This window comes from Pelodiscus sinensis, chromosome 3 (assembly GCF_049634645.1).
Source record: "Pelodiscus sinensis isolate JC-2024 chromosome 3, ASM4963464v1, whole genome shotgun sequence".
Classification (NCBI taxonomy): Eukaryota; Metazoa; Chordata; order Testudines; family Trionychidae; genus Pelodiscus; species Pelodiscus sinensis.
The window spans coordinates 107,077,454-107,104,734 of record NC_134713.1 but is presented as its reverse complement, the minus strand read 5'-3'; the positions used below and the strand labels follow the sequence as shown (position 1 = coordinate 107,104,734).

Genomic DNA, 27,281 nt, shown 5'->3' with positions numbered 1-27,281 from the left:
AAAAAAAGCCAACAATCAGTTCAGTTGTCTGTTGCTGTAACAGACGTTTACTACTAAACTTCTTTGGAGCGAGCAGCCAGCCCACAAATTCGATTAAGTGGACATTCTGCCATTCGCCTTCCTGAGGGACAAGGTTTGTAATTACCAGAAGCCCTAAAAGATGGTTCCAAGTGCTAGTATTTTTCTCATCATCACAAGGTTGAAAATCACATACACTTGCCTCTGGAAGAACCCACCCAAACCTAGGTTCCTATTTGTTTATGTGACAAGTGACAATCTTACCCTGATTAGTGTGAATGTTCAGTACATACTGCTGAATTAAATGGGATCTGGGTTGTTTGCATATAATCATTTAATGTATCCAGCTGTGCCAGATACTTCCCCATTTTATTTAAAATTCACCTACTTTTAAAGGATGTTTGCCTCCAAAATTCACAAGTGCAATGAGATACAAGACTATTCTTGAATGATTGCTGTAATTGATTTAAGCCAGTACATTAACAGTATCTTTACAAAAGATGTAAAAAACCCACAATATTTAGGGTGTTCACAGATAAAGTAATCTGTAATTTCAATTACCAAATATACAATGTAGTCCAAAATGTAGTCCATTCATTAATAATCTTGATTTGTCCAAATTTTTGAGAGACTCAAAATTCGTCTCTGATCTCACAGGCAAAAAACTATGTCAATTTTGGTTTTATACAAGTTTTCCGTGGAGACCTGTAGCAGCATCCAAGCCAATAATTTTTGATCTGAGGAAGTGGGTCTGGCCCACGAAAGCTCATCATCTAATAAACCATCTTGTTAGTCTTTAAAGTGCTACATTGTCCTGCATTTTGCTTCAATAATATGTGGGTTTATAGACAAAGGCCACACCACTACTCCTAGAAACAAATTTGCAGTTCTGAATTCAACTCTTTGATGGAGAATCTCAGCAAGATAAAGGAAGCAAGGACCTGTTATTTCAAATGCAAAATTAAGCCAGAAAATCTGAGGCTGTATCTGTACATAGTACAAGAGCAGCAAACAGCAAAACAAAGTTTTGCTTTATGGTTCAGCTCTATGTCCATAAAATTTGTGTGTTCCATTGAGCTGCAATGACTGAAACCAGTCTTCATTTTACATTTATATTTTTGTAATAAAAGAAAAAAAACCTAATCAAATAGGTGTTTGTAGAGTTTATTTTAACTTGCTGCCATGGCTTTGCGGGTGTCAAATCCACTACAGTGTACTGAGTTTACAGGTTCTTATTTTGTGTAGATCAGAAAAATGGATAAAGAAATACAGAACAAGACTAATATATGAAAAAAAATGGATATTTGATTACCAAGGTTCTTATACAGGATCTCAGAAATCATCAGTAATAGAAAAACTTGTACTTGATAATATTAGAAATAGAATTGCACAAGACTGTCTTACCTAGTTTTTCAAGAAGCTCAATCACAGCACTGGCAGTAGGAAAAACTGAACAGTTGTAAGTATCTCCACGCACCAACCGTCCCAGGTTTACATCTGATACTCTAGGGAAGAAAAATATGGAAACATATAAAACAGAAAGTGAGCATGAGATATACTGTAGTTAGAGCTTGCCCTGTACGTTATACCCTATCTGTGTTAAAATACAAACTGAATGTCTCATAGAACTAGTAATAATATATGGTTACGAGATTATTTTAATCTCTAAACTTCTATATCTAGCACTTCCCACAAGATCTTAGAATTCAGACAAACACAGAACCATCAAGATAGATAAAAGGAAGAGGAACAAGGGCTAGAAGAAAAAGTGGGTGCAAGATAATTTGTGACATATTCAAGCAGAATATGAGTGAAATAAGGAGGGAAGGAAAAACAAGCAAAGGAGCGTCTGTCATGAAAGCAATGGGTGTTGGGGGGGGTTAGAAGTACTCATGATATTTGATTTACAGGAAGTAATGTTATTTCAGAAGGTTGGAGCAGTATGAGAAAAGGCAAGAGTGGGAGGAGACGACAAAAGGGAAAAAATTGCTGCAAATTAGACAGGCCCTAGGTCTGTTTAAGATATGCTAGGGGCCTAGGAGCAGTTCAGGATAGATTGGGAGGGTGCAAGTCTGGCTTAAAATTACCCTAGACCCATGCTCCCCTCTAGAAATTCAGCCAAGGCTCTCCCCCTGAAGCTTTCTTAAAAAATGCTGTCAATGAAATCAATAAGAATGATAACAACGTAACACTGGAAGAGAATAAAACTACACTATAAACACTATTTCCCAAGCTTATGATTAGTAAAGATTAAAGCACAGTCTTATCAAAATTACTTAAGCAGACAGTTTGATTGATTTTATAATCTTTTTGTCTACATTTAATGACACAGTTAAGCAGTGACCGAAAAATCCATTAGTGAAAAGCAATGGTGGAAGCAGATTTTAGAGCCATAAAACTTGTAACCGCTCTGGCTACCTCTCACTACTTCGCTTACCCATCTACATCTTTCTCTGGTTTTACTGCATTTAATACTTTGCTGTTGTATGCATTTTCAGAGAGGTGAAGGGCAATGCCATGAACCATAGGATCTTCATTGAGTCTCAAGATTTCACCAACAATCTAGGAAGTTAATAAAATGCTTTAGAAGTTAGAGGCAGAACATTATGAAATAAAAAATGGGTGTAATTGTAAACTAATGCTGGTAAACCCTTGGCATTTGTCATCTGGCTATTTCTCTTACAATTTACAACTTGTGTATACTCCCACAGATTTGTGGCCTGCTTGTTTTTCTGCAAAAGTGTATGTACATTAACAGTTATTCCCATACATGGAGTTGCAGGGATATAACTAAAGGTATGTCTACACTTGCACCCTCTTTCAAGAGAGGGATGCAAATGAAGACATTCGAAATTGCAAATGAAACAGAGATTTAAATATCCCACGCTTCATTTGCATATTTGTGTTTTGGCGCTATTTCGAAATGGCGCTATTTTGAAATAACAGATGCTGTTAAGTTGCGGTTATTTCAAGAGAAAACCCTTCTCTCGAAATAACTGGTAAACCTCATTGTATGAGAAATAGCGCCATAACGCGAATATGCAAATCCCAGCTTCATTTGCAATTTCGAATGTCTTCATTTGTTGCATCCGTCTCTCGAAAGAGGGTGCAATTCTCTAAGAGAATTTGTCCCTAACACTGCTGTAATGATGGTCAATAGATAAGTGTATGTAAAGAGACCTGTTCCATTATGAATAAAAGAAAAGAGAGCTGTGATATTTCAAGGGCAAGAACACAGAATAAGATCCTGCAAAAACAATTTCCATTGGCCATACTAAAACCAAAACTAACTAGAATTCAGAACCATCAAAATGTTTACATAGTTAAACCTGTGTAACTGTGTGATTTTGTTGTAACCTTTGTCCTACCTCCCTTCCTCCCCTAACTCTACCTCCACATTTTATTTATCATTCTCATTTCTTATGCCACATCCAGAATAGAGATTGTAAACTCTTTGCACCAGGCACCACTCTTCTTTGTTCTAAACTGCACCTACTAAACTTTTTGCAGGAAGTAAAAATAAAAACTAGCAGTTGAAACCATGACCTGAGACAAAACGTCACAGGATCACAATCCCTTTTTCAGAATTTTAAGAACCTAAAAGGAGACATTCAGTTCAAAGCAAGGTACTACTAGCTTCAGAGTCTGAAGCACCACAACCCCAAGTACTCAGGCTCATTGCTCTCATCCTCTTGCATCCATGCAGCCACCAAACCCTGGTCAGTTCTTGCTCTCTGACACCTCTAAAATCCATTCATTACCCCATCAACAAAACCTTGATCCTGCAATCTTCCTATCTGTTGCAATCCTCCTGCCATCTCCTAACTTGTTCATTCTACGCTTAGTTCAAAATGCAGGGGAAAAGATATTCTGCACACAATTTCATTTTAACTAACTCTTCCCCCACACCAATCTTCTTGATAGGCCCACTGATTTGTTTGGGGCTTTGCTACAGATATCTTAGAATTAATTGTTGTGGAATGTCACGTTTTATTGGAATAGCCCAAGGTAAACTGTGATATTCCGATCTCCGGCATGTTTAAAACAATTATAAAAAAGTTCTTGAAAATCTGTGTCACACACAAAAGACCAAGGCGCATGAACCCCTGGGCTCTGAGTTTTCATAACAACGACCTAGGGCTTTGGATTCTGGAATAACTATATCAAATTGGTCAAAGAAGTTTGTCAGACCTGGAAACAACAAAGGATAAGAAATGATTTTTTATATCTGTGAGATTCATGCCCATACAACCCTAATTAAAGGGGATTTCAATACACTTCTATGATTGGTTAGTGGACATCTTTAACTCCTTTTTTTCTATTTTAAATGATGAAAGGAGAAAAACATGTTTGCTTTTGTTTAAATCTTCTGTCGTTCCTTTAAGCTTAATATATTAATTAAATCACTAGGTTTCCTTTGTAGGCATTCTGTAATTTCAGCATTTTATTGACATTTCATATAGCATTCATTCATTCCATGTATTGGATGTTTAATATTAAAAGGATTTGGCCTGTGACTATGCAGCATTTTAACAAAACCTTGACATTATAACAGCTCCAAAGATCCCATTCAGAAGTAAAGTCACAGTTTAAATAAATGTAGTTTTATACGGCATTCATCTGAATAAGAACATAAAAATGTGTTACAATAAAAGAGCACTTAAATGATCACAAGAAGATTCTATTTTTAAACTTCAGTTACTTGTCCCATGTTTTCCAAAATATCAAGATCCCAATATAATTTAAGGTATAGCCTAATAAATTATTTCTTAAAAACAAATTAGTTTTCAGTAGCCTACCAAAATAAATGTAAAAACTTGCTTTTGGAATTCTGTGTGTTTGGATTTTAAATTGGGATAAAGTGAAGTTATGGAGCATATGATGAATTAGAAACAAAAGAATAAAAAAATACTTTTTTAAAAGGGAAAGAGTCCCAGAAGAATTAAAATGACTGAAAGTAAGGTCTGAGTTAACAATCAACAGAGCCAGTGCAAACGTTGTTCTCCATCAAAGAAAAGGTAAACCTCTGTACATAAGAATGTGTCCCCTGATATCCAGCGCAGGAGGTGACCTTTGGTGTTATAAAATAAAACTTGGAAAAAAGGTTGTATTTTCCTGCATTATGAAGTATTTAACCTGGTAATCTCAACTCCAAATAACAAACAAGTGATACAGTCACATCTCCTTAAATAAAAAACAGGACTGTGTTTCAGCTGCACCAGACTAACACGGCTACATTTCTACCACTAATCTCCTTAAATAGTGCAAGAAGCACAAGAGTTGGGTCCTACATCTTTAAAGCTGGTTCCTACAATATTTCAGACAAAAACACTCTCTATCCAGATTTAATTTTATGATTGAGTCCATCTCTAATAAAAACATCTATATCACACCTGATACATTCCATTTCCTGTAAAAAAAGTTAACCAGCACACTCTTCTGCATTACCTGAGCTAAGCTGTACCTTTATAGTAAACTTTCTTCGATTTTCTGATGCACAAAGTTGTATAATGTTACATTTATTTTAGTTTATGTTTATCATGGAAAGTAAGGCTGGCACTCAGTAAATCTTGTGAAAATCCAGGCAGAGAAACACATTTTCCAAATTCTAGTTTAATGCTTTCAGTCAGAAGACAACTTTAAGCTAAGCATGAAAGTGGTTTGGTACTAGATGAACCTGCATGAAGAATGTGGGGCTAAGCTGAAATAATTTACAAACACTCTACGAGATCTGACTAGTGAGACACAGAGGGATACTATGGATACATAGGATTACCGGAATGCTTACTGCAAGCACTTTAGATTAGTTTAGCAACAGGGCTGTTAAGAAACTAGCCCAAAGACAACATAATGACTCCTGATAAAAAAATGTCTAAGTAAATGCGAGCAGGGAGCCAGCCATAGTTACACCACCTATGACAGACTGATGCCAAGTATGCTGCAGAATCTGAAAAAACAAAACCTGCCTGACCTTCTGTCCCAGAGACAGTAAAGCCCTTCGGTAAGACAGACATGTTGTAGGCCTTTTGAAGTGTAAAATCCTTTTCCTCTTATGTTATGCTCTGTTCCCAATTATAAGATTAAATAGTACTTTGTGTGAGGAAGCTGTCTGGTCAGTGTATTAGTCACTGATCACAGCTCTCAAAAGGAAGACTTGCAGGTGCTAAACTTAGTTGAACTGATTAATCATGATTAGTACGCAGGGGGCTGTAGCTCGGGTCCCAGACCTAGAGGGGGAGAAATGTAAGATTCCATCCTTGGAGAGGTGAAGGCAAAAGGCGTATCACTTGAGGGGACACTCAAAGAGATCAGAAGAGGGGTACAGCTAGCTCTGTAATCATGACAACCTGTATTATGGCTATGGGATCCCTATAGTTTAAAAAAAAAAGCACATTTTTTCCATTTTCATTTATTATGAAGACAGCAATACATATCTTGATTGTTTTTGAAAGGACTGGTTTTCTTAAATGGGTAACAGATGCAGTGTATCATTTACAGCAATGGCTTACCAAAAATATTAAATTAAGGATCCTTAACAACCAGAAGGTTGAGATAAACAGATTCTATCGGATATATCTTTTACACAGAAAAATCTCTTTGTTACAGAAAACATTTGGAAATTATTTTTGTGACTTTAGTAAAACAAAAAATAGTAACATTCTGGAATGAATAAAATTTTCAAAACCCAAACTGTATATGATACCTACATTTTTGTTATGCTTTGCAAGTAGGGAGTTATTTAGAAATAATGAAGTGTCAGATGAATATATTTACCTCCTGTACAACCTGACCTTCCCACACACAAAAAGATGAGATGAGGAAAGAAGAGAGTAGAACCCTTAGTTCTGAAATTCCTTTTTATTTAATTAATTTGGCCCTTTCACAATGTTAATAAAGGATTCTGTATTTATATAAACAGGTCCAAATTCTAATCTCAATTAATTAGTTCAGTGTCTCTGACATAACTGGAACCAAAGTGAAAATTTGCTTCCCTCTTTATTACTACAGGTTGAACCTCTCTAGTCCAGCACCATCCATGGTCCAGCATGCTTTTAGTTAGTTGGATGTCCACTTATCATGGATGTGGCCAAGTTTCCCATGGACCCATAAAGTTTGTTTCCAGTCACCAGACCTGGTTCTCAGTGTTCTGTGCTGTTATTTAGCTCCTATTTACCCGTAAAGGTCTTCTAAGAGGCCAGTAAGCAGTGAAAGTATTGTTAACGCTGCTAGACAATATTGACGTCCTGCAGTTTGGCAAATTCTCCGGTTACCAAATGAAGGCATTTGTTACTGTTATTTTTAACATTACCTGTAGTGGTGATTTAAACAGCCAATACCAAATACATTAACATTTAGTTCCCCGGTTCCACTCCCAGGGAAGTGGGAATTTAGTTTAGAAGTTTCCCTAACTAAAATCTAGTCTGATACAGTGGGGAGTATGTATATTCTACAGAACAGAGAGGGAACAGAAATTGCATTAGACAAGGTTTCAAGTGAGGGTCTCAATCATAAAAGTTCTCTCTATGCAGAATTTGCACTGACTTCAACAGTAATTCCACACATAGAGTGTTTGCAAGATCATGCCCAGGATGCACTCTGTTCTTGTGGTTAAGACACTAACCTGAGAACTAGAGGATCAAAGTTCTGTTTTCTGCTTTGACACGTCTTGCATATGTTTAAAAATGGATATATATGCCTACCTACACAGGCATACTATGATTATACATTTATGCAATGTATGCAAAGTGCTCAAATGATTCAACGGTGATGAATGCCATAGATAAATATAAATTTTATAAGTTTCTATGTTCAAATAAAATGTAAAGAAAAAGATTTCCACAATGTGCTATAGTTACCTCATCTTCACTACTACTCTGAGGGAGGCAAATATGAACAACGTGCAGACCAATCTGTCAAGAAAACAAAACATTTTAAGTTACTCCAAAGATCAGAGGAGCTCACAATTAAAACAAACCACATCTCCTACCCTCACCTCTTCAGCAAAATTCTGGTTTAGTTTTTGCACCAAGTCTTCATCGCTTGCCTTAAAGGGACAAAAAAAAAAAAAAAAAAAAAAAAGCAGAATGTAAGTAATTGAAGGACAAAAGTTAGCAACAAAGAGAATTCTATGATTATATAGTATTACACTTTTTAAAACATTGTGTATGCTCTGATACAAGGATCTACAGAAGGAAAGTGCAGCACAAACATGTCTCTCCATAGGTGAGAAACTAGACCTAAAGGTGCTGCTGCACCTCTGGCTTGAAGAAATTTCCCTCATGTACTAGAGATGTTAAATATTGGTTAATTGAATAGTCAATTAACCTCATGAATGTTTATCAGTTAGTCGACTATTCTATAGTTCTCTGGGACAAGGCTGGCAATCAGTGCACTCTGGCCCCGCTCCTGAGGAGCCCCCTGCCACTCCACGCTGCTGCCTCTCTATTAGAGGCAGCAGCATGGGATGTCAGGCGGAAGCTGGTCCACGAGGGAAGCCAGTATAAAAACCAGCTCCCCTCACAGACCGGCTGCCTGTCACTCTGTACTGCTGCCTAGGGGAGAGACCCCGCCTGAGTCAGAACTGAGCCAGGCTGCCTGCCCGCCTGGCTCCTAATACACTTTAAATGCAGAACCGCAGCAGTGATAGGTCCCGGACCTGTTGCAAGCCAAGATGGAGTTGGGCTGCTGGCCAGCCTGCTAAAAAATTTACTGGCGGGGCGAGGAGGGATGAAATGCATGTAGTCTATAGCATTAGCCTATAAGCTTTTGCTTATCGGTTAATTGGTTAATTGACTAGACTATTACATCCCTATCATGTACACTACAGGGTTTGCAGTTTGTTTCAATGGTTCTCAGCACCTCTACTATACAAATTGCTACAGACCCCTTCTCTTTCAATAGTGAAAGGAGGCTAAAGCTGCCCTGTCTACAAGAATCTGACAGAAGGCCACTTTGAAATATTTATCTTGGCTTGGTGTGTTCAATATATCTTAAAGATAAGAGTTGGATGTTTGACCTACTTTAAACAAACTGATTAGTTTTTAGAAAAGGTGCCAACAATATTTGAAAGTGAAATCATCTTTGCATCCCTATAACAGATAAAGCATACTTAGTCAATAGCAATAAAAGTATTCTTTACACTGTCCCCAAAATATGCCACAACTCAAATTTTTTCCATCTCTGTGAATGTGATGTGAACTAGGGATATAAAAGGTCAGTTAAATAGGTAACCATGTAAACAGGTAACTGCTGAAAATATCAGCAGTTACATAAGCTGTGGGCTCTGCAGTATAAATGCTTTATACTGTAGAGTCCACAGCCAAGCCTACCTGGAAATGGGGTTGCCAGTCCCTGTTGGCTCTGCTCCCAGGGAGGAGGCTTTCTTGCTCTGGAGCCAGGCCAGCAGAGGAGAAGGCTGCTGGCTTCACTCCCGAGGAGAAGGCTTCTCTGCTACAGGAAAACTACTTCCCCAGGAGCAGAGCCGGCAAGTGTGTAACCTGGGGTGGAGAGGCCAGTCTGGGTCCACCCCAGAAGCGGCTGCTCTGACCAGCTGGAGGAGCCCCTGCTTGTAGCAGGCCTAGCAGGGCTGGAGCAGCCCCCTACTCAGCTATGCCAACTCCTGCAGTTTACTGGATAACCTTTCACATCCCTAATGTGAACCACTCTCTAGAGGGAACTGGACTAAAGTAATCAATTCTTGTCACAGACTCCAACAGAAATTTATCTTAAAGCAATTGCTCTTAGCAACTACTGATTTGGGAAAGATTTGAACCAATGACTTAGAAGTAAAAGGATCTGCATCCTACTCGCTATCCTTCTGGCAGTACCAGTCCCTGTAATTTTTGCATTTTAGTAATTTGGTGTAATGGATTATTACACATTTTCTCATTCTGGAAGCATGAGACACCAATTCTGACAATGGAAATTGGTTTCATACGAAACCTAAAGAGCTTGTCCATTACTTTGTATGGAAACCAGCCATACAACAGTAATTATGTTTGTATATTTTAAAGACAGCAACTCTGCTGGGAGGACTTTTTAAGATTTGGCAATAAAGCTAGTTGTGATCACTCATGAGATGCCTAAATTGCAGACCTTATTGCTACTTTTACAAAGTACCAATATTACTTTGTACTTCTATTGCATTTATTATTGGATCTCATTCCTAGGAAATACCAATTGCCTTTTTATTAAAAACCTCTCTGCTTCTCTACTGACAGTATATATTTAAAAAAATAAGATGAAACAATCCTTTAAATAAATAAATAAATACATACATACGTTACCTGTACAATGGCAAGTGTTGGCTTAAATGTAGGGTGTCCTTTCTGCAAGGATGCCAGGACTTTCTTAGAACTCTGAATGATTTCACTGGAACACAACAGTAACATGGTATCAAGGTATGTTACACATTTCCCTGTCACAACATTAGCAGAAAGCTGTTGACATTAATTTTCCACACCACTTTGGTGACAGAATTCAGAATTACTGAGTAAATATGTAAGCATATTCAAAGGTTTTCATTTTCAAGGCAATGTGTATATTAATAAATATGGTAACATTTGGCAGCGAAAGTAACAAAATAAAGTAAAGCCAGCCATAATACCTTCCTTATTTAACTTGCCTTTACCACTGCTCAGACATGCCCAGTCCTTTAGATCATGCACTTCTAATTATTCCACAAGGCTTGGAAAATCCACTCACCAGTGAACAGGATACAGGCAGTCCCCGACTTACGCCGGATCCGCACTTACGAACTGGGCTTTCTCGCCCTGGAGCTCACAGGCAGCGGTCAGCCACCTCGAGCTCCGGGGCGAGAAAAGCTGTCCCGGTGCCCCTGGTCTGCTGGGGACCGTCTCCAGCAGACCAGGGGCATCGGGAGCAAACCCGCAGCCGCGGCGGCTTCCCGCGCTTCTGAGGCTTTGCCAAAGCAAAGCCTCAGAAGCGGGGGACCCCGCAGCTGCTGCGGGTTCGCTCGCGGTGCCCCTGGTCTGCTGGGGACCGTCTCCAGCAGACCAGGGACACCGCGAGCGAACCCGCAGCAGCGGGGGGTCCCGCGCTTCTGAGGCTTTGCTCTGGCAAAGCCTCAGAAGCGCGGGGACCCCGCCGCGGCTGCGGGTTTGCTCCCGGTGCCCCTGGTCTGCTGGGGACCGTCTCCAGCAAACCAGGGGCACCGGGAGCAAAGCAGTCTGGTGCCAGAGCAAAGCCTCAGAGGCGAGGCACACCCCCCCTCCCCGCTGCCGCTTTGCTCCCTGTGTCCCTGGTCTGCTGGGGGGGGGGGCGCAGCTAGTGTGCCCCCCCCCCCCAGAAGACCAGGCTTTTGTTGTGGACCCTGGGGCAGAGCAGCTGGGGCGCTGCCGGTTGGTCCCGCAGCGCCGCTCTGGGCACTACTGGACCAACCCAGCAGCACCCCAACTGCTCTGCCCCAGGCGTCCTGATTCAGCCGCTGCTGGTCAGTTTCAGCAGCGGCTGAATCAGGACTCCTGGGGCAGAGCAGCTGGGGTGCTGCTGGGTTGGTCCAGTAGCGCCGAGGAGCAGTGCTACTGGAGCAACCCAGCAGCACCCCAGCTGCTCTGCCCCAGACGTCCCCAAGTCAGCTGTTGCTGAAACTGACCAGTGCTGACTACAGGAAGCCCGAGGCACAGTTGCTCTGCCCCAGGCTTCCTGGAATCAGCTGCTGATCAGTTTCAGCAGCAGCTGACTTGGGGTTCTTAAGTTGAATCTGTATGTAAGTCAGAACTGGCGGTCAGTTTCAGCAGCGGCTGAATCTGGACGCCAGTTCCGACTTACATACAGATTCAACTTAAGAACAAACCTACAGTCCCTATCTTGCACATAACCCGGGGACTGCCTGTACTTTATTAGATAGAGAGGAGTATCAATAACATAAGATAAGCACTTTCTGCATATTTTGTTTCATTTCAAGTCTCCCTCTTCCTAGCACCCAGGAGTGGGAATATTACAAACATGACCCAAACAAGAAAGGTCTCTCTGAGACCACAGATAGTTCCATAACTCCAGGCCTGTCTATAGCTTCCCTAAACAGCAACAAAGTGAACTTGCTAAGTTAGACTTAAGTGCTGCCATTTCCTTCTTGTGAGCAGCACTGAAACAAATGGAGTCTTGTCTAGTTCACTGCTGTTTTAATGGGATGCAAGTTTTTGCCCACCAAAGCTTATGGCCCAAATAAACCTAGCTGCCACAGGATCCTCCTTGTGTAAACATTACAAACTTTAAAGTCTAGTCTTCACAGTAACATTTAAGCAATACAGCTTAAAACAGGGCTTGTAAAAGCAAGCTTTAGAAAAACCCCAAGAGCAACAGAAATTTGCCACCTCTCTGCAGGGTTTGAAAGACAAGCAATACACCATCAAAGAACTTGAGAAGTGAAACGAGTACAAACAAAAGCTTGAGTGATTCGTCCTCTCCAAACTGAAGGAAATATGTGTAGTGAGGCATCAATTTTATAGTAATCAAAGGAATCAATTCACAGCAGCTGATGTATAACGTGGTTTTTGTAAAAAAAACCCATTATTCCCAGTGACTTGATGGAGAGCAGCACTTGGTTTTACCCTTTAATGCAGTTACACAGAGCCCGTGAGCTACGTGCAACTTGGCGGCCGTGAGCCCAACTCAGGCCGCCACTCATTTCGTTTTCCCTGGCCCGCTGTCAGAGCGCGCTGGGCTCTCCCCAGGAAGTTACGTGCACAGTTACCGGTGTCGTGCCGGGAAACACGCGAGGCGAAGGCGCAAAGCCTCCCCCCCGGCCCAGACTGTGCAACGGGAGCCCGCAGAGCAGGCGAAGCTGCCGGGATGCAGCAAAGGCACCGCCGGCGCGCGCCGGGAGAGGCAGCGGAGAGCCTGGCAGCGGGAGGGCAGCACCCCCTCGCCCCGGGGGGCCCGAGAGCGCCCCGGCCTCCACTCCGCCAAGTTGTTGCAGGAGACGCATCGGGGCGCAGGGGGCCCCCACGTGGAGCTGTGGCCCGGCTCCACGCGGGAAGCGCGCTCAGCGCAAGGAGGGGGAAGCAGCCGGCAGGGCGCTTGCTCCGCTTACCCGGCAGCCGAGCCGCGCGCGCTGCAGCGCCCGCCAGCCTGTTGCGTCTCCCCGCAGCCCCCGGTGCCGGCCGTGCCGCGGCGGGGCGAGCCGGCTTGCAGCGCCGCGCTCCCCTCCCGCCCCGCCCGCAGGGAGAGCGGCCCGGCGGCCCCCCGGCTGAGGCGGCAGAGCGCGAAGAGCCTCATGCTGCGGCCGCGGCTGGAGAAGTGCGGCGTGGGGGGCAGGTCGTGCCAAGCCCGCTCATGGCCTGGAGAGGCGGGCTCTAGCCGGGGGAGGGGCGCAGACTGGGCTCTAGCGGACCAGCTGCTAGGGGCGCCCGGGCTTGGCAGCAGCCGGGAGCTAGGTCCCGCCCACAGGGCAGAGCGGGCCGGGTGGCTGGGGCAGGCTCGTTTGCTGCCTTCGTCTGGAGCAGCGGGAGCCCAGGCGCGGAGGAGTCTGCCCTGCAACGCTAGGCTGAGCCAGGCACCGGAGTGGCGGGGGCAGCAACGCGCCTTTAACAGCCCGGCCTGGGCCGCAGCGGCTTGTTAAGACTTAGCTACAACCAAGCCTCGTGTGGTGCAGTGTAGCCTGCAGCTGGGACTCCAGCCCTGAGTCTTGGATGATGGACCTTGTGCACTAGAGAGAGCACCGTACGGTCCTAGGCTCCCACAGCTGCAGTCCCGGCTTCCACTACCATGCGGATAATTAAGAATTGATTTGGAAACCCCCGTTCTATAGGCAGGGATCTTACAGCTGCAGGTTTACACTGCAGTGTCCTTCTACCTTTGCGCTATATTATGCCTCAATGTTCCTATTTTTCCTATGGGCAGAATGCCTAAGCCCCACTAAGACGACACTGTTTTTGTAAGTTTTTAGCTCCCACTTCAGTGGAACAAACAGCTTGCTTAGCCTAGACAAAGTACATTTTCCCTCTATAATCCAATATAAAAAAGCCTGTGTTCATCAAAGGTTTATCTGTAAATTTGTGATGAAAACTAAGTATTACTTTGAGCTTAAAAATAAATGCATAATGTAAACAGCCTCCCTCTAATATTAAGAGTATTATGACACATAGAAATGTTTTGTTTTCTCCCATCCCCCAGCAGTGTTTCCTGGTGCTGGCACTCCTGCTGCCAGACGCTGACTAGGGATGTAAAATTCCAGTTACTCCATTGAGCGGTTACCTATTTACATCCGTACTCCCAGCCACTTGGCTCTCTGGTCCAGGTCATCCACCAGTGATCCTGCCCAGCCATGGATGTTGGTTGGACCAGAGAGTCCCAGTTTAGACAGGCTCGTCCTGTAGGAAGATGAATGTATACCCATCATCAATAATAAAATAACTTTGAAAAAAATTAAAACAAATAGTGTACTAGCACCTAAAAGACTAACAAAACAGGTAGATGCTATCATGAGCTTTTGTGAGCACAACCCACTTCTTCAGCTGACAGGAGTGCTGGAAGTCCAGATCCAAGAATAAATAAGGGAACGGGGGTGGGAGGAGAAGAGAGAAGGAAAAAAAAAAAGACAGTGAGTAGGTAAGCTTCAGATGGATAGCTGAGTGAGTCTGTAACAGGAAAAACAACAAATAATCTAGGAGCACCTTAAAGACTAAATAGTTACAAGAGGCTGACAAGAACCACCAGTTTGCACTTGGAAATGAAGATGACCAACACCAGATTCTACACAGACATCAAGAACCATTAGCACCATCATTGGTTGGTTGGCTAAGCAATTAAGACATGGAAGATAATGTGCTAGCCATCCAATATCAGTTGCATAAGAATTAAACTTGCCCTGCAACCCTTCCCTTCCCATTTATGATCACAAACGTAGTATCTCAGAGAATTACATTATTTCCTACCATGGAAAATAAAAGTAAAATATTGAATGTAGCTTATTATTACAGTCTTTAGTACAATCAGTATTTTGTCTCTTAAAACAGCTAACCATGTTTTACTTTTACTTTCATATTCCCTTCTATTTCTCTCAGAAACAAGGGCTGCTGCTTGGATGTAAGTTCTCTGCAGACCAGTTATAGTCACTAACTATTTTAACAAATTTCAGTTTTCTTTATCCCTTCTGCAGCCCTAAAAAGGGTCCTATATGACCTAAGGATGTTAAGAACTAGTCAACTCTATTAGATAGAGGCAGCAAAGGGGGCCGGGGGGGAGGGGGAGGGAAGAAGAGATACTTCAAAGCAGCAGCACCACACAGCTGAGCTGGGGCTCACCCCCATGGCAGTGTTTCAAAGGGGCAGCAGCCACATAGCTGATCCCTGGCTCAGCTGTGCAACACTGCCCCTTTAAAATGCCACCTTGGCAGCTGTGTGGCACTGCCCCTTTGAAACGCAGCAGCAGCATTTCAGTGCCATGGACCCCGGGGTCAGCTGGGGACTCCCCAGCTGAACCCAGGCTCCATGCGGCATTTCAGCAGAACCTGATCAGCTGGGGACTCCTTAAAGACCAGGAATCCCCAGCTGACTCCGGGTTCCGGGGAAATGCAGCACAGAACTTGGGGTCAGCAGGGGAGTCCCCCGCTGATCCCAGGCTCCATGAGAGTGCTGTGACTTTGAAATGCACAAGAGCTCCCGCTGTAGAGTCTTGTACATTTCAAGGCAGGCACGCCCGCATGCAGCCTGGAATCAGTGGGACTTCCCACTGGAACCGGGCTGCATGCGGAGTTCTACATTCCTCCAGTGGGGGCTCTTGTACCTTTCGAAGGAGGAATGCAGAAGTGCCTGTCAAGTAGTCGATGGAAATTCCACTGACTACTCGACTAGTCAATTAACCGCAATTTAACATCCATACTCTGACCCAGGGGTGCTGAAACAATTTTTATAGTGGGGGTGCTGAGCACCACTGAACCAAACTGTAAACCTTGGATATGATGGAAAGCCCTTTTAGCCATGGGGTGTTCTCGCACTCCACATTTTAGCACCATTGGTCTCTTTCTTCAGAGGCTCAAAACTAATCCCAGAGTCTGATGATCCACTTTAATATAAATGGTATACAACCCAGGATTTGTACATCCAAGACATCTTGGAATATAGTGAATTACTCTGCTACATGCAACATAAGAGAACTGTATGCAAAAATCAGCCTTAGGCCTAGCAGACATGTGCCAGGCCTTTTGTAGTGAAATACTTATTGAAATACTATCATACACTAACCCTTTTCACTGTTTCCAAGGAGCATAACAGTCTGACTTTTGGGTCAGACTAAACATCCATCGAACTCAGTATCCTGTCTTCCTACAGTGGTCAATGCCAGATGCCCCAGAGGGAATGAACAGAACAGGGAATCCTCAAATGATCCCTCTCCTATCATCCATTTCCAGCCTCTGACAGACAGAGACTAGGGCCATCATTTCTACCATTCCTGGCTAATAGCCAATGATAGACCTAACCTCCATATTCCCCTAGAGACAGCCCTGCCATCAGGAGTAGTTTGAGTCTTTTGTCAACATCTGAATGCTTGAAAAGGTACTAGGAGTGACTCTAAAACTTCACTGTGTAAAATCTAGGAATAGGAAGAGGGGGTTACTTACCTGTAACTGGAGTTTCATTATTCAAGATGCATGGTCCCTATCTGTGTGCCATTGTTGGTTACTCATTCACACATGCCCAAAGTCAAAGAATTTGAAAATAATGGCTATGGCTCACATGCCCTTGCTCGTCTCATGCTTCTAACTGAGGCAATACTGTCTGCCTCTTTAGTTCATTCACCACCACAAATCAGAGAAGATCCAAAACAGAGAAAGAGGAAGGCAGGTAATAGAATAGACACATCACACATCTCAAAGAACCTCCAGTTACAGGTAATTAACTTCCTCTTCGAGTGATGGGTCGCTACTGTATTTCATTGTGGTTGATTGATAAATCATATCTAAACAAGTGAAAGGTGTGAGGATGAGAATGGTAGGGTCAAGAGGAGAACCGCCATCCCAAAGGAGGTGTCAGTAGCTGAATCTTGTATAGGATGCATGCGCTAGCCAATGGACAGTAATTTCAGATTCTCTCATGTTGGGTTCATGGTGAACATGCATAACCCACCGTGGAAAACAATAGTGCCTGTCACTTCAAGAATTAACTTCTTCCCCCCAGTTTAGTTTATCACCATTTCTGCTATGGTGGTTGAATGATTTCAAGCATGTTGACACTTCTCATTTTTACGACGCCATTTTTCAAGTCTTGTGCCATTTTTATTTTATCACTGGTAGCCTTTATGCTGTAGTCTAGCCACTGACATTTTAGATTTATAAAAAAGGAAACATTTGGCACAATGTTTATAGGGTCAACAAGTATTTAGCTGGACTTAAAGTAGAAAATAGGCCCTTTCTGGTTTTGCATCCAAACAAACTAAGGTAAAAAGGGAGATTTTGGATCCAAGGCTTCAAATTCACCCATACTCCCAGTATCTGAAAGAGTTATATTCAAGGTTCTAGTTCTGACAACTCTCCATGGCATTTAGGGGTGGATGTAAAACACAGACAGAGAAGTCAGTGGCTGTACATATACTAAGAGATAGAGTGCTGTTACAAGATTGTACTGTCTTATAAACATTTCATTTAAAGTGAACATACAGCTTGATTCTTGCAAACAGATTTTGTATTTATTGCTTTTCCCCCCTAAGCAGTACATATTTGCATGTTTTTCTTAGTTTTGGCATGCTTTAAACTCAACTTTTAAAATGGTGAAATGTTTGTCTTATGAAGTTACCTACATGTACAGATATTTTTACATAGTTTTTACAAAACACAATTAAAAAGTGCTATACACATTTAATCTCTTATCCACAGAACATGATATTACATATATATGCAGAAATTAATATAAATACAGTTAAACTTGGAACAAGTAACTTCATTGTTCAAACTCTTTGTCTGGTAGCTTAGTGCAGGAACTACCAACAAATACAGAAGTTTAAACAATATGGTAAAAAGTGAGCATTTTCCTGGAAATATTATAGGATTAAAATAAATTCTCTCTTTCAAACAAATTTGCTTTAAAAAAGATGGGTTTATTGCCAAAGGGAGGAGGAAATGACCTAAGGGGACAGCAACAACAGAAAGAGACAAATGCTACCAAAAAAAAAAAAAAGAATTTTTACCACCTGTATTACAGAACTGGTATGTGTATTCCATTCACATTTTTGTTGCCCTGAGGCTGAAGATTAATTCACATTGACAAACTCACATCAGCTTTGTTCCACTGACAAAATTAACTTTAACTTTTGCTTTGAGGCAATTATTCTTAATTCCTCACTCCTTCTTCCCCCATCAAAATAAACTAGCATCAAGCTAATTGAGTCCGGTACAATGAAGTCTAACACAATCTGAGAAAATATGCAGAAAAGTGTTTCTCTGCAGAGATATGAACAGTAACTCCAATGCCGCTCATTTGTCAAGTAAGTATATAGAGTTAATATGGATTTTTACTGGCATTATTTCAATGTCTTTGTAATATGTTTTTTGTATGGGAATCACCATAAGAACCATGATACTACACTTAATCCTAATGGATCAACATTTTGCAGTTGATACTGACTTTCCTTATTCCTGTTACTGGTCATTTTATTTTATTTGTAAACTGTATCCAGAGCTGCCAGCACATCTCATACTTCCTACTAGTAAAGCCTAGGAAATATTTTTTTTTTTTATCTTTGCAGATCTTTTTACTCATGGAAGAGCTGAAAGCTGTTCATCTTCTTTTACCAACCAAAATATCTGCAGTGCTCAGCCTTTTGTCAGTTGCAGCTGCCTGTCTTCCAAAATAGCAAACAAATTATTTAAAGTACCCAAAATTAAAAGTCATATGATATTGATCCCTGGAAACAGTTACACATTGTTTTAACTCTTGTCCCATTTTGTTCCACATGAGATTTCATTAACTTCTAAAGCTTAAACAGAATTCCTAACAGTTTAAACAAATTTATATATGCTATAGTTAATACGCAAATGTTACTTTCTATTCATATTTACATTATTTTACAGGCTATATTAAATAAATACCAGCATTACTAAATTTCAGTATCTTAAATATATACATTATTCTTCAACTGTGTTTCATTAGATGCAGGTTCCAAATCTATTAGAACATTCGCTATAACAAAAAATTACTTTGCATAACACAAAACTCCAACTTATGGTACACTGATAAAAATAAAACTCCAAAATACACATTCCTTAGCAAAGACTTGTGTAGTAATATTTCAAAATAATCAACAAGCACAACTCCTGAAATCTGTGTCTCATTAAAACAGAAGCCATTAAATATATACCCTAGCAACTTCAGATGTATCTCAGAATAACCAATACAGTAACAGCTGATCCTTCTAAAATAATTTGGTGGGTTATTGTGCTTTATAACAGAGGGAAGTAATGCATTACAAATGTTCTATTTCCAATAATAAGACCATGCTTAGTACAATACATTTAACTTCGTAATACTTTATCTATGTTTGGAAAAATTAAAGCACCACAAAAACAGTTTTACAAGATATATCCATATCTGTACAATACACACATTTAGGCTTTCTTTTAAGTACAGTATTTAAAAGTAATAGAACCCAAAATTGTGCAACAAAGAAAATAAAGGGAGCTAAACAGAGATCAGTATAATATGTATCATTTGCAAAAGAATGGAATGTATTCTGAATCTATAAGGAAGCTGCATTGTTTTGAAACATTGTTTCTAAAGACAGTAAGCCAGATTCACCTCTTTTTGGTTCAGAAAGTGCAAATTTTACCTGCTTGTGCCAATAAGAATCACACTTCTGATACAGAGGATTCACCCTACCAGGAAGGGAAGCTTGAAGTTCAGTCAGAGGCATTATAGGAGCACCCTACTAGCCAAGCCTTCGGCAAAGATATGTTAATTAACACATCCCCTAGTCAGCCTGGTCAAGCCCCTTCACTCTGCCAACATCAGCTATTTTGGGGCTGAGTAAATTTCCTGAAGGCCTCAGCAGATAGGAAGTTACTAGAGTTGCCACCTGGCCAGTTTTTAAAACAGGCCTCACCAGTGAAACAATTTAAATGGGCCACCCCCACCCTGAGGGTAAAGGGAGAGGAAATATTCTGTAGAGACTTCCCATAGGCTTCTCCCTTTAAGAGCTGCACCTGCCATGGGGACTCAACTCCTTTCCCCTTCTTTCTGGCCTGCTCTGGAACCAACGAGATGCTCTAGGCTCTATCTAGATAGGAGAAAGGGGACAAGAGGACTTGTTGTTATGGGGCCACTTTCCCCATCAGCTGCATATGGATTTGACCAGGACTCAGAATCACCTTCCTTCCCAGCCAGACAGGAAGGGGGCATGGTGCTGGTAGGGTGTAGGGTGATCATTTGAAATGTAAAGGGTGGGGGAACCAAGCTGGAGAGGGCAGTGGCCAGTTTTCCTCCATCTTGGCGGTGGCAACTCTAGAGGTTGTAGATACTTTGCACACTACCACACCTCTGACAAATGTGTCATCACTGAGGGCTCTGAGCTAATGACTACACTAACTTTTCCCTGCATAGATCCTGATGAAGTAATATAAAAATAATTTGTGCTTTCCCATCTGAAGGGCCTCAAAAATTGTGGGAAGATTTTTGTATGTTTGTACTTCCACTGTATTTTTCACCCATTCTGGGGAGCGCTAATGGGCTTTATTCATTTGATTCCTAATGGATAAAGCCAGGCTTGTCTCCTCTTTTAGCTAGTGAGATATAAGAATCCCATCTCCAAGGGTTTCAGGTACACCAACTGAAAAGGAATGGTTTGTTAGCTTTTTTTGCCACTTTAAAATCCATGATTTATGTGATCAGAAGGAGAGGACAGTGGGATAAATCTTGCCAGAAACAGAAGAGAGGCGAGTAAGAAGGAAAAAACTTTTTTGTGTGAAGGAAGAAGCATCTGTTCTGAACTAGTACAAGATGGCATTATTTATCTGTCCTGCTGGCATGGAAGAAAAACTAGGAATGGATGATGAGATACAGGGGAAAAAATATCACACACACACACACGCGCGCACAATCATTTTGGAATTGTATCACATGTTGAGATTGATGTTTATAAGTGGTACAGATGACATCTTCAATCTAGTCCCAGATATTTCATTTTGGTCTGTGAGCCAGATGTACATTTTCATCCAGCAGTGGAAAATGGAAAAGCTGGACCAACAAATGTTAGTGGAAAATATCTTTAAGTTGTCTGTCTCACACTCAAAGAAAAGAAAAAAAAGGCAGGGGGGGCAACAGAGGGAGAGAAAGGAGATCTTTTCATATATGCTACCTTGACAGAGAATCTGATACATTAGTGAAAAGCTTGAAAAATATTCTATTCAGGAAAAAAATTGCCCATGCATCACGCTCTCAATTTTTCTTCCAATGCCTTTTATTTATATGTATGTAACTTTGGTCTTACATGACCATCTCCTATTTGTTCACAAATGGCTGCTAATCAAAAAGTAAAGATGCCAGAAATAGAGGATGACAACTTTTAATGAGAGTTGAGTTTGGCCCTCAAAGTAAACGTGAACCCAACCTTAAGGTATTTCTTTCTTGCTTTAAAATGATATGAGCTAAATTCTTCTGACAAGCATATTTGCCATCATATTTTGTTTCCTTTAACATTTCTGATAGTCAAGACAGAAATTTTACCATTTTTATAAAACACGCCCTTTCAGAAGGTCTTTTAAAAAAGTCTTCTAGTGATCAGACTCTATTGGTTATAATGGAAGTGTATGAAGATGATCGTTCATTTCTATATAGGTAGCACAATCCTTTTTATCTTTTGTATTACATTAGGCTGACAATGGACATTAAGAACTACAGTATGTTCATAACAAAGAAAGGATCCGATTGCAAGAAGCCCAATAATCACATTCATGAGCACTTGGTACTGAATGACAAGATTGCACTATCTATAAATATATCCAAAGGAACCTGTCGTCTTACAAACACAAAAAACCTAAGAGCTTTCACCTACAACTTACATTTATGTGCTCTTGATGGTCTTGTTCTTAACAAAAAGCTGTCCATGTTATAACCACCTCAATCCCAACAGGCCTTAGCTACCTCCACAAGCTCAAATATTGAGTTCATCAAGAAACTAAATTACCCTCCCATTCTCTAAAGCTAAAAGTCTCCAGAAGAGGACTGGGGCACTCTGCCAGGCTGATACAGGGGAAGATGCTACAGTACTACGTGTGCTTTAGCTATTTATGGGTAATGTCTTCAGACACCAAGGTTATCAATCTGGCACCATTCACAAACAAATTTACTTAAAAATGTAAATTCTGTGTTCTACAGTACTTGTTTTATGCACTGGTCCTACAGACCTGGAGCCTGGTTTTCATATGATCATGTGCAAAAATGCATGTGCAGCTGTAAACTCAGTTTGTTGGTGCAGTTTCCACAAGTGTGCTCCAAAAACTCGTATTTGCTTACTCAGATGGCTAGATGCTCAACTGCGCACTCCCATATGTAATTACAGTAATTATGCATGCATTTTTTGGATTCAGCATCGGCTATCTTCCAACAGTCTGCATACTAAGATTACCACATAGAGAGAAAGGAGAGAAAGATGTAAAGTATATGCAAAGTTAAATGAGACAAATTATAAAGATCTAAGTAGATCTTAATTCCAGACAGTGCACACATGGTCACTTGAACTTTCTGTACAGTAAAAAAAAAAGGTACATTGCACATCTACATGTCCTATATTACTGCAATACAGTGCTTGGTGTTTAAACATTAAAATACATGATGCCAGTATTGGTTGTACTAATGCATACTCTGATATGTACATGTACAGTACAATTAGAAATTACTGACAGAGTCAAGCAAAGCTACTTGAGCTAAGACATTGAAACTTTTCCCTTAAAGACTGGACAATATTCTGTTGATTAGGAGATGGAACTGTCCACAGGTAGTCATTCAGCTTATCTGAATCATTGTATGCAGTCAGGTATGGGGTAAGGGCAAGTTTGCTAGTCACTGATTTTGCAGGAGTACAAGACATGCTTTTACTACAGAGAGTCTCAGAAGAAGCAGAGTCTACATTGTTTATCTTTGGGTCTGATTTCTTTGTTTGGTTCTGGGATGTCTCTAAGTCAGACCCCTCATCTTCAGACTTTATTTCAACATAGTCATCGTCATCTTCTCCTTCAGTATCTTTGAAATTAGAAAAATAGTTCAGCGTAGCTCTTTGTGCATTTAGAGGCAAGTTCTTGTTCACTCTCAGAACTTTTTGAGAGTCCTGAAGAATCATCTCTGAACAGTTTTCAGGGAGCTCCTTCTTTATATCACATACTGTGAATCCTGAAGCAGCACTTGGCACAGACTCCTGGCTGTCAGATCTGAAGTTTCTATTTGAATACAGCTGTTTCTTGTCCATTTCATTTAGGTAAGTTATTGGTTCCTCAGACCTGTTGTCCACAACCGAGGAAGAGGACTGTGACCTGTTGTATGCTTGTGGCTTTGTATGGTTTGCTTTTCTTCCTAGAGAATTATAAATATGATCTTGGTGTAAATTCTCTTTGTTAGGCTGACTAATAATAGCACTCCACCTTTGTGTTGGGACATGCAGACGTGTAGAAATCTGAAGGGAAGGCACTGAACAAGCTGTTGGCAATGGTCTTGGATTGCTTTTTGGACCAGTCTTTGCTGGGGCGTTCTTGGACTTCACATCTTGAACTTCAGGCCAGGAAGAGAAATCTGCTAGTTCTCCATTACTGTACGTAGCATGCAAAAGCAAGTCTTCTGCCCTTAAATGTTCACTAGCTAACTGAACATGAGAAGGAGATGTTGATACTGGGATTGAATACCTTAAGGCTGATGGCTTCTGTGGGGTAGCCCATGCATCCTTTTGCATTTTGGGTGAAGTCTCTCTAAAAACAATCTGGTCATAAAGCTGGGAGTATTCAGCGATTCTGGCACCTGGAAAAAAGAAATATTTAAACTTTTCAAAATGAAACAACACTGTATAAAACACAAGTTATAAGAAACTTAAAGTTTCAGACAAATTAATACTTTATAAAGGTCAATGACAAAGATTTAAAAGATCAACTTTTTCAACCTTACAGTCCACAGAACAATGCAATTCATAAAGACTCCAACATTTCAGATCAATGACATACACTGAGCCATTCATGATATTTCAAAATGAAATTGACAAGTGTGAAATGTTCTGTGCCAAAGCAGTGAACAACCATGCACCATACATTCTGGGAATAAAATGCCAGCATCAATATGATCTATACTTATGAAAAGGTACAGTTATATAAGTAATAGTTATAAACATCACTATTGCTAAACATCAAGCAGTTGGTTTTCCTTTTAGTTTACCATTTCAAAGTTACTGGAGAATGTATTTCTTAAAAGAAAACTATTTCACATATATTTTCTTCTACTGATTTTAATAGTTCAAACACTCTCAGTCTTAAAAACACAAGTGTGGCAGGCATACCTTCCCTTTCATTTGCAGTCATATGGATCATCTTTCAGCCCATCCCTCTGACAGCAACTCCATATATGGAAAAGTAACATTAGTAAAGCGATATTTTTAGCTGTATTTCAACATGATTGAGCAGCTGGGGAAAGGAAGAGCCAGTACCATGTGCCTAGTCAGCTCTCGGCAGACTACCAGCAAGTGCTCCATGGGCCACAGTTTAAGAACCTCTAATAAATAGATTAAATGACTGCAACTCTAAGGAATACTGACAACACCCCCATTTTAGGATGGGACATTCTCAGGTTTTGGTCCTGTCGTAAGTGACTGGTTGGGAAGAATATTTCATTACAGTGCTCACATTTTTCACTAAAATGTCTCTTCCTCCTATTGTTGCTGAGCAACAAGAGGTGGAGTCTTCTGCAATTGTTCATTGCTCCTGTACTGGCTTCTATAGGCAGAGTGTCAGCCTGCCACACCTCCAAAAAGAGAGGACATATGTGGGAGAGGGGTGAAAGAAAAGACAGACTCCTGCATTCGTGGAAGAGGAGGAAATGGAATCCATCAACAGTGGCAGAGAGAGAAAGAGATGAGAGATGCCCCCACGGATGGGCTGGAAATAGAGGAGAGAGGTCTATGTTTCAGAAAGATGCCACAGGGAGCAGGCCTACACAATGGCTTCAGCTCATGCCAGCCAGGGTAGCAGGTCACTGGGCTCCCTCCAGAAGTTACCAAGGGAACTGATGGTTATGCAGAGTGCTTGGAAAAGACAGTTACTTGTTTCCGTAACTAGTGTTCTTCAAGATGTGTTGTTCATATCCATTCAACATAGGTGTGTGTGCTTACCACATACGCTGGTGCCGGAAGACTTTCCCTCAGCAGTACGCATAATGGACCAGGTCCAGTGCCCCTGGAGTGATGCGCACATGACATGCTACGTAGGGCTCTGCTTGGATCCCTCCCTACCCAGTTCCTTCTTGCTGGGAAACTTATAGAGGGGAAGGAGGCTGGGCAGTTGAGTGGGGCAAAGAGGGCCTGATGGTTTGCCACCTGGAGTTGGAAGCTGGCTGAGGAATAAAGCTTGCTCCCAAATAAGCCCAGATGTTTGGAGTCCTTATTCTTTGGTGTAGGGGTAGGCTGACAATGGCGCTCCCTGTGGTCGACCAATTCCACCACTAGGAAGTTGGGTACAAGGTGGATATACAAGTAGTCATGGTCCTTGGTAGGCACAAAGTACTTTCTCCCCATCCATTTGGAGGTAGGTGGGATAGATGAGGGAGACAGCCACAGAGCTTTAGTAATCTTGGCTACTCCTTCATGCACTCTGACTGGTACCATCTGGCCCAGAACCCCAAAGAGAATATCAGCTGTCTCCTGGCCTTCCTCAACCTGGAGATCCAGGTTGGTCACCACCCTCTTGAGAAAGTCCTGATGTGCCTTTGTGTCATTGGGGCAGGGGGGGAGGAGCAAAGGAGGGGAAGCCTCTATAGCCTCGTCTGGTGATGCGGAAGATGAGGTTTGGCCCAACTGGCCCTCTTCCAAGGGAGAAGGCTGTTCTCATATTCCTTCCTCCAACTGAGAAGTAACCTGCTTGGCCATCTCTGGAGCTGGGATACAGCTTGCAGGGGACACCAAGAGGGCCTGCGATGCTCTGGCCACTAATCGGGCACCTGGGGCTGAACATGGAAATCTCAGAGGGTTCATGGGCACCAGTACCAGCCATTGCAGCTGAGGCCACAGGATTCCTTGTGAAGCCATCTGTTGCTCTAGCTGGGAAGGTGCTGAGAGCGGTGCCGAGGATTGCACTGGGAGAAGGGAGGCCAAGTCTGATGTGGTGCCTGCTGAATGGATGCTGGTCGAAGCTCATGACCTGGAGTGTGTCTCAGGTACCCCGGGCAGCACAGACTATAAAGTCAGGAAAGTGGGGATGAATGGACTGCTGTCCCTGGGCTAAGTCCCTACAGGGGATGAATGGACTGCTAATTTCTAACTATTTACACTTAACTAGAGGGGAAACTATTTACAACTGAATAGAGACTTTAACCGAAGCTACTGCTAAGGCTGGAGCACACTGTTCCAAGTACATGTCACTGGTGGCAAGAAGGAACTGAGGCAGCAGTATTCTGGGGAGTGTCCTGTATAGCACAGCTTCAGGTGGCACTGGATCCAGTCCCCTGTGGGTACTGCTGGGGGAAAAAAATCTTCCAGAGCCAGTGAATGTGGTAAGCACACTCAGGGTATGTCTACACTACCCCACTAGTTCGAACTAGCGGGGGTAATGTAGTCATCCGTACTTGCATATGAAGCCCGGGATTTGAATTTCCCGGGCTTCATTTGCATGAAGCCGGCCGGCGCCATTTTTAAATGCCGGCTAGTTCGGACTCAGTGCCGCGTGGCTACATGTGGCACGGACTAGCTAGTTCGGATTAGGCTTCTAATCTGAACTAGCTGTACGCCTCGTGGAAGGAGGTGTACAGCTAGTTCGGATTAGGAAGCCTAACCCCAACTAGCTAGTCAGTGCCACATGTAGCCGCGCAGCACGGAGTCCAAACTAGCCGGCATTTAAAAATGGCGCCGGCCGGCTTCATGCAAATGAAGCCCGGGAAATTCAAATCCTGGGCTTCATTTGCAAGTGCGGATGACTACATTACCCCCGCTAGTTCGAACTAGCTGGGTAGTGTAGACATACCCTCACCTATGTTGGCTGGATATGAGCAAACACACAAAGAACCTTGGAGATTTGATTAAACATCTGCAACTTGGGTTGTTTATTCTAACTCTGGGGCTTCCCACCATGA

At 42.0% G+C, this 27,281-nt stretch overlaps 2 protein-coding genes across 4 annotated transcripts in view; both read right to left on the bottom strand.

Moving 5' to 3' along the window:
- The window catches only part of MTHFD1L (methylenetetrahydrofolate dehydrogenase (NADP+ dependent) 1 like), a 246,840-nt gene extending 233,356 nt beyond the window's left edge, over positions 1–13,484 (bottom strand). Inside the window, exons 1-6 of the mRNA XM_075924433.1 lie at positions 13,073–13,484; positions 10,305–10,389; positions 8,012–8,062; positions 7,875–7,928; positions 2,456–2,580; positions 1,423–1,523 (exon numbers count right to left, since the gene is read on the bottom strand). Coding sequence (XP_075780548.1) covers positions 1,423–1,523; positions 2,456–2,580; positions 7,875–7,928; positions 8,012–8,062; positions 10,305–10,389; positions 13,073–13,257 — 601 coding nt within the window. The 5' untranslated portion in view covers positions 13,258–13,484. The remainder of the gene's footprint in view (positions 1–1,422; positions 1,524–2,455; positions 2,581–7,874; positions 7,929–8,011; positions 8,063–10,304; positions 10,390–13,072) is intronic.
- A 3,390-nt stretch (positions 13,485–16,874) lies between these two features.
- Positions 16,875–27,281, bottom strand: part of PLEKHG1 (pleckstrin homology and RhoGEF domain containing G1) — a 202,520-nt gene continuing 192,113 nt past the window's right edge. For all 3 annotated transcript variants that reach the window (XM_075924430.1, XM_075924431.1, XM_075924432.1), the window contains one exon: positions 16,875–23,972. In XM_075924430.1, coding sequence (XP_075780545.1) covers positions 22,873–23,972 — 1,100 coding nt within the window. In that variant the 3' untranslated portion in view covers positions 16,875–22,872. The remainder of the gene's footprint in view (positions 23,973–27,281) is intronic.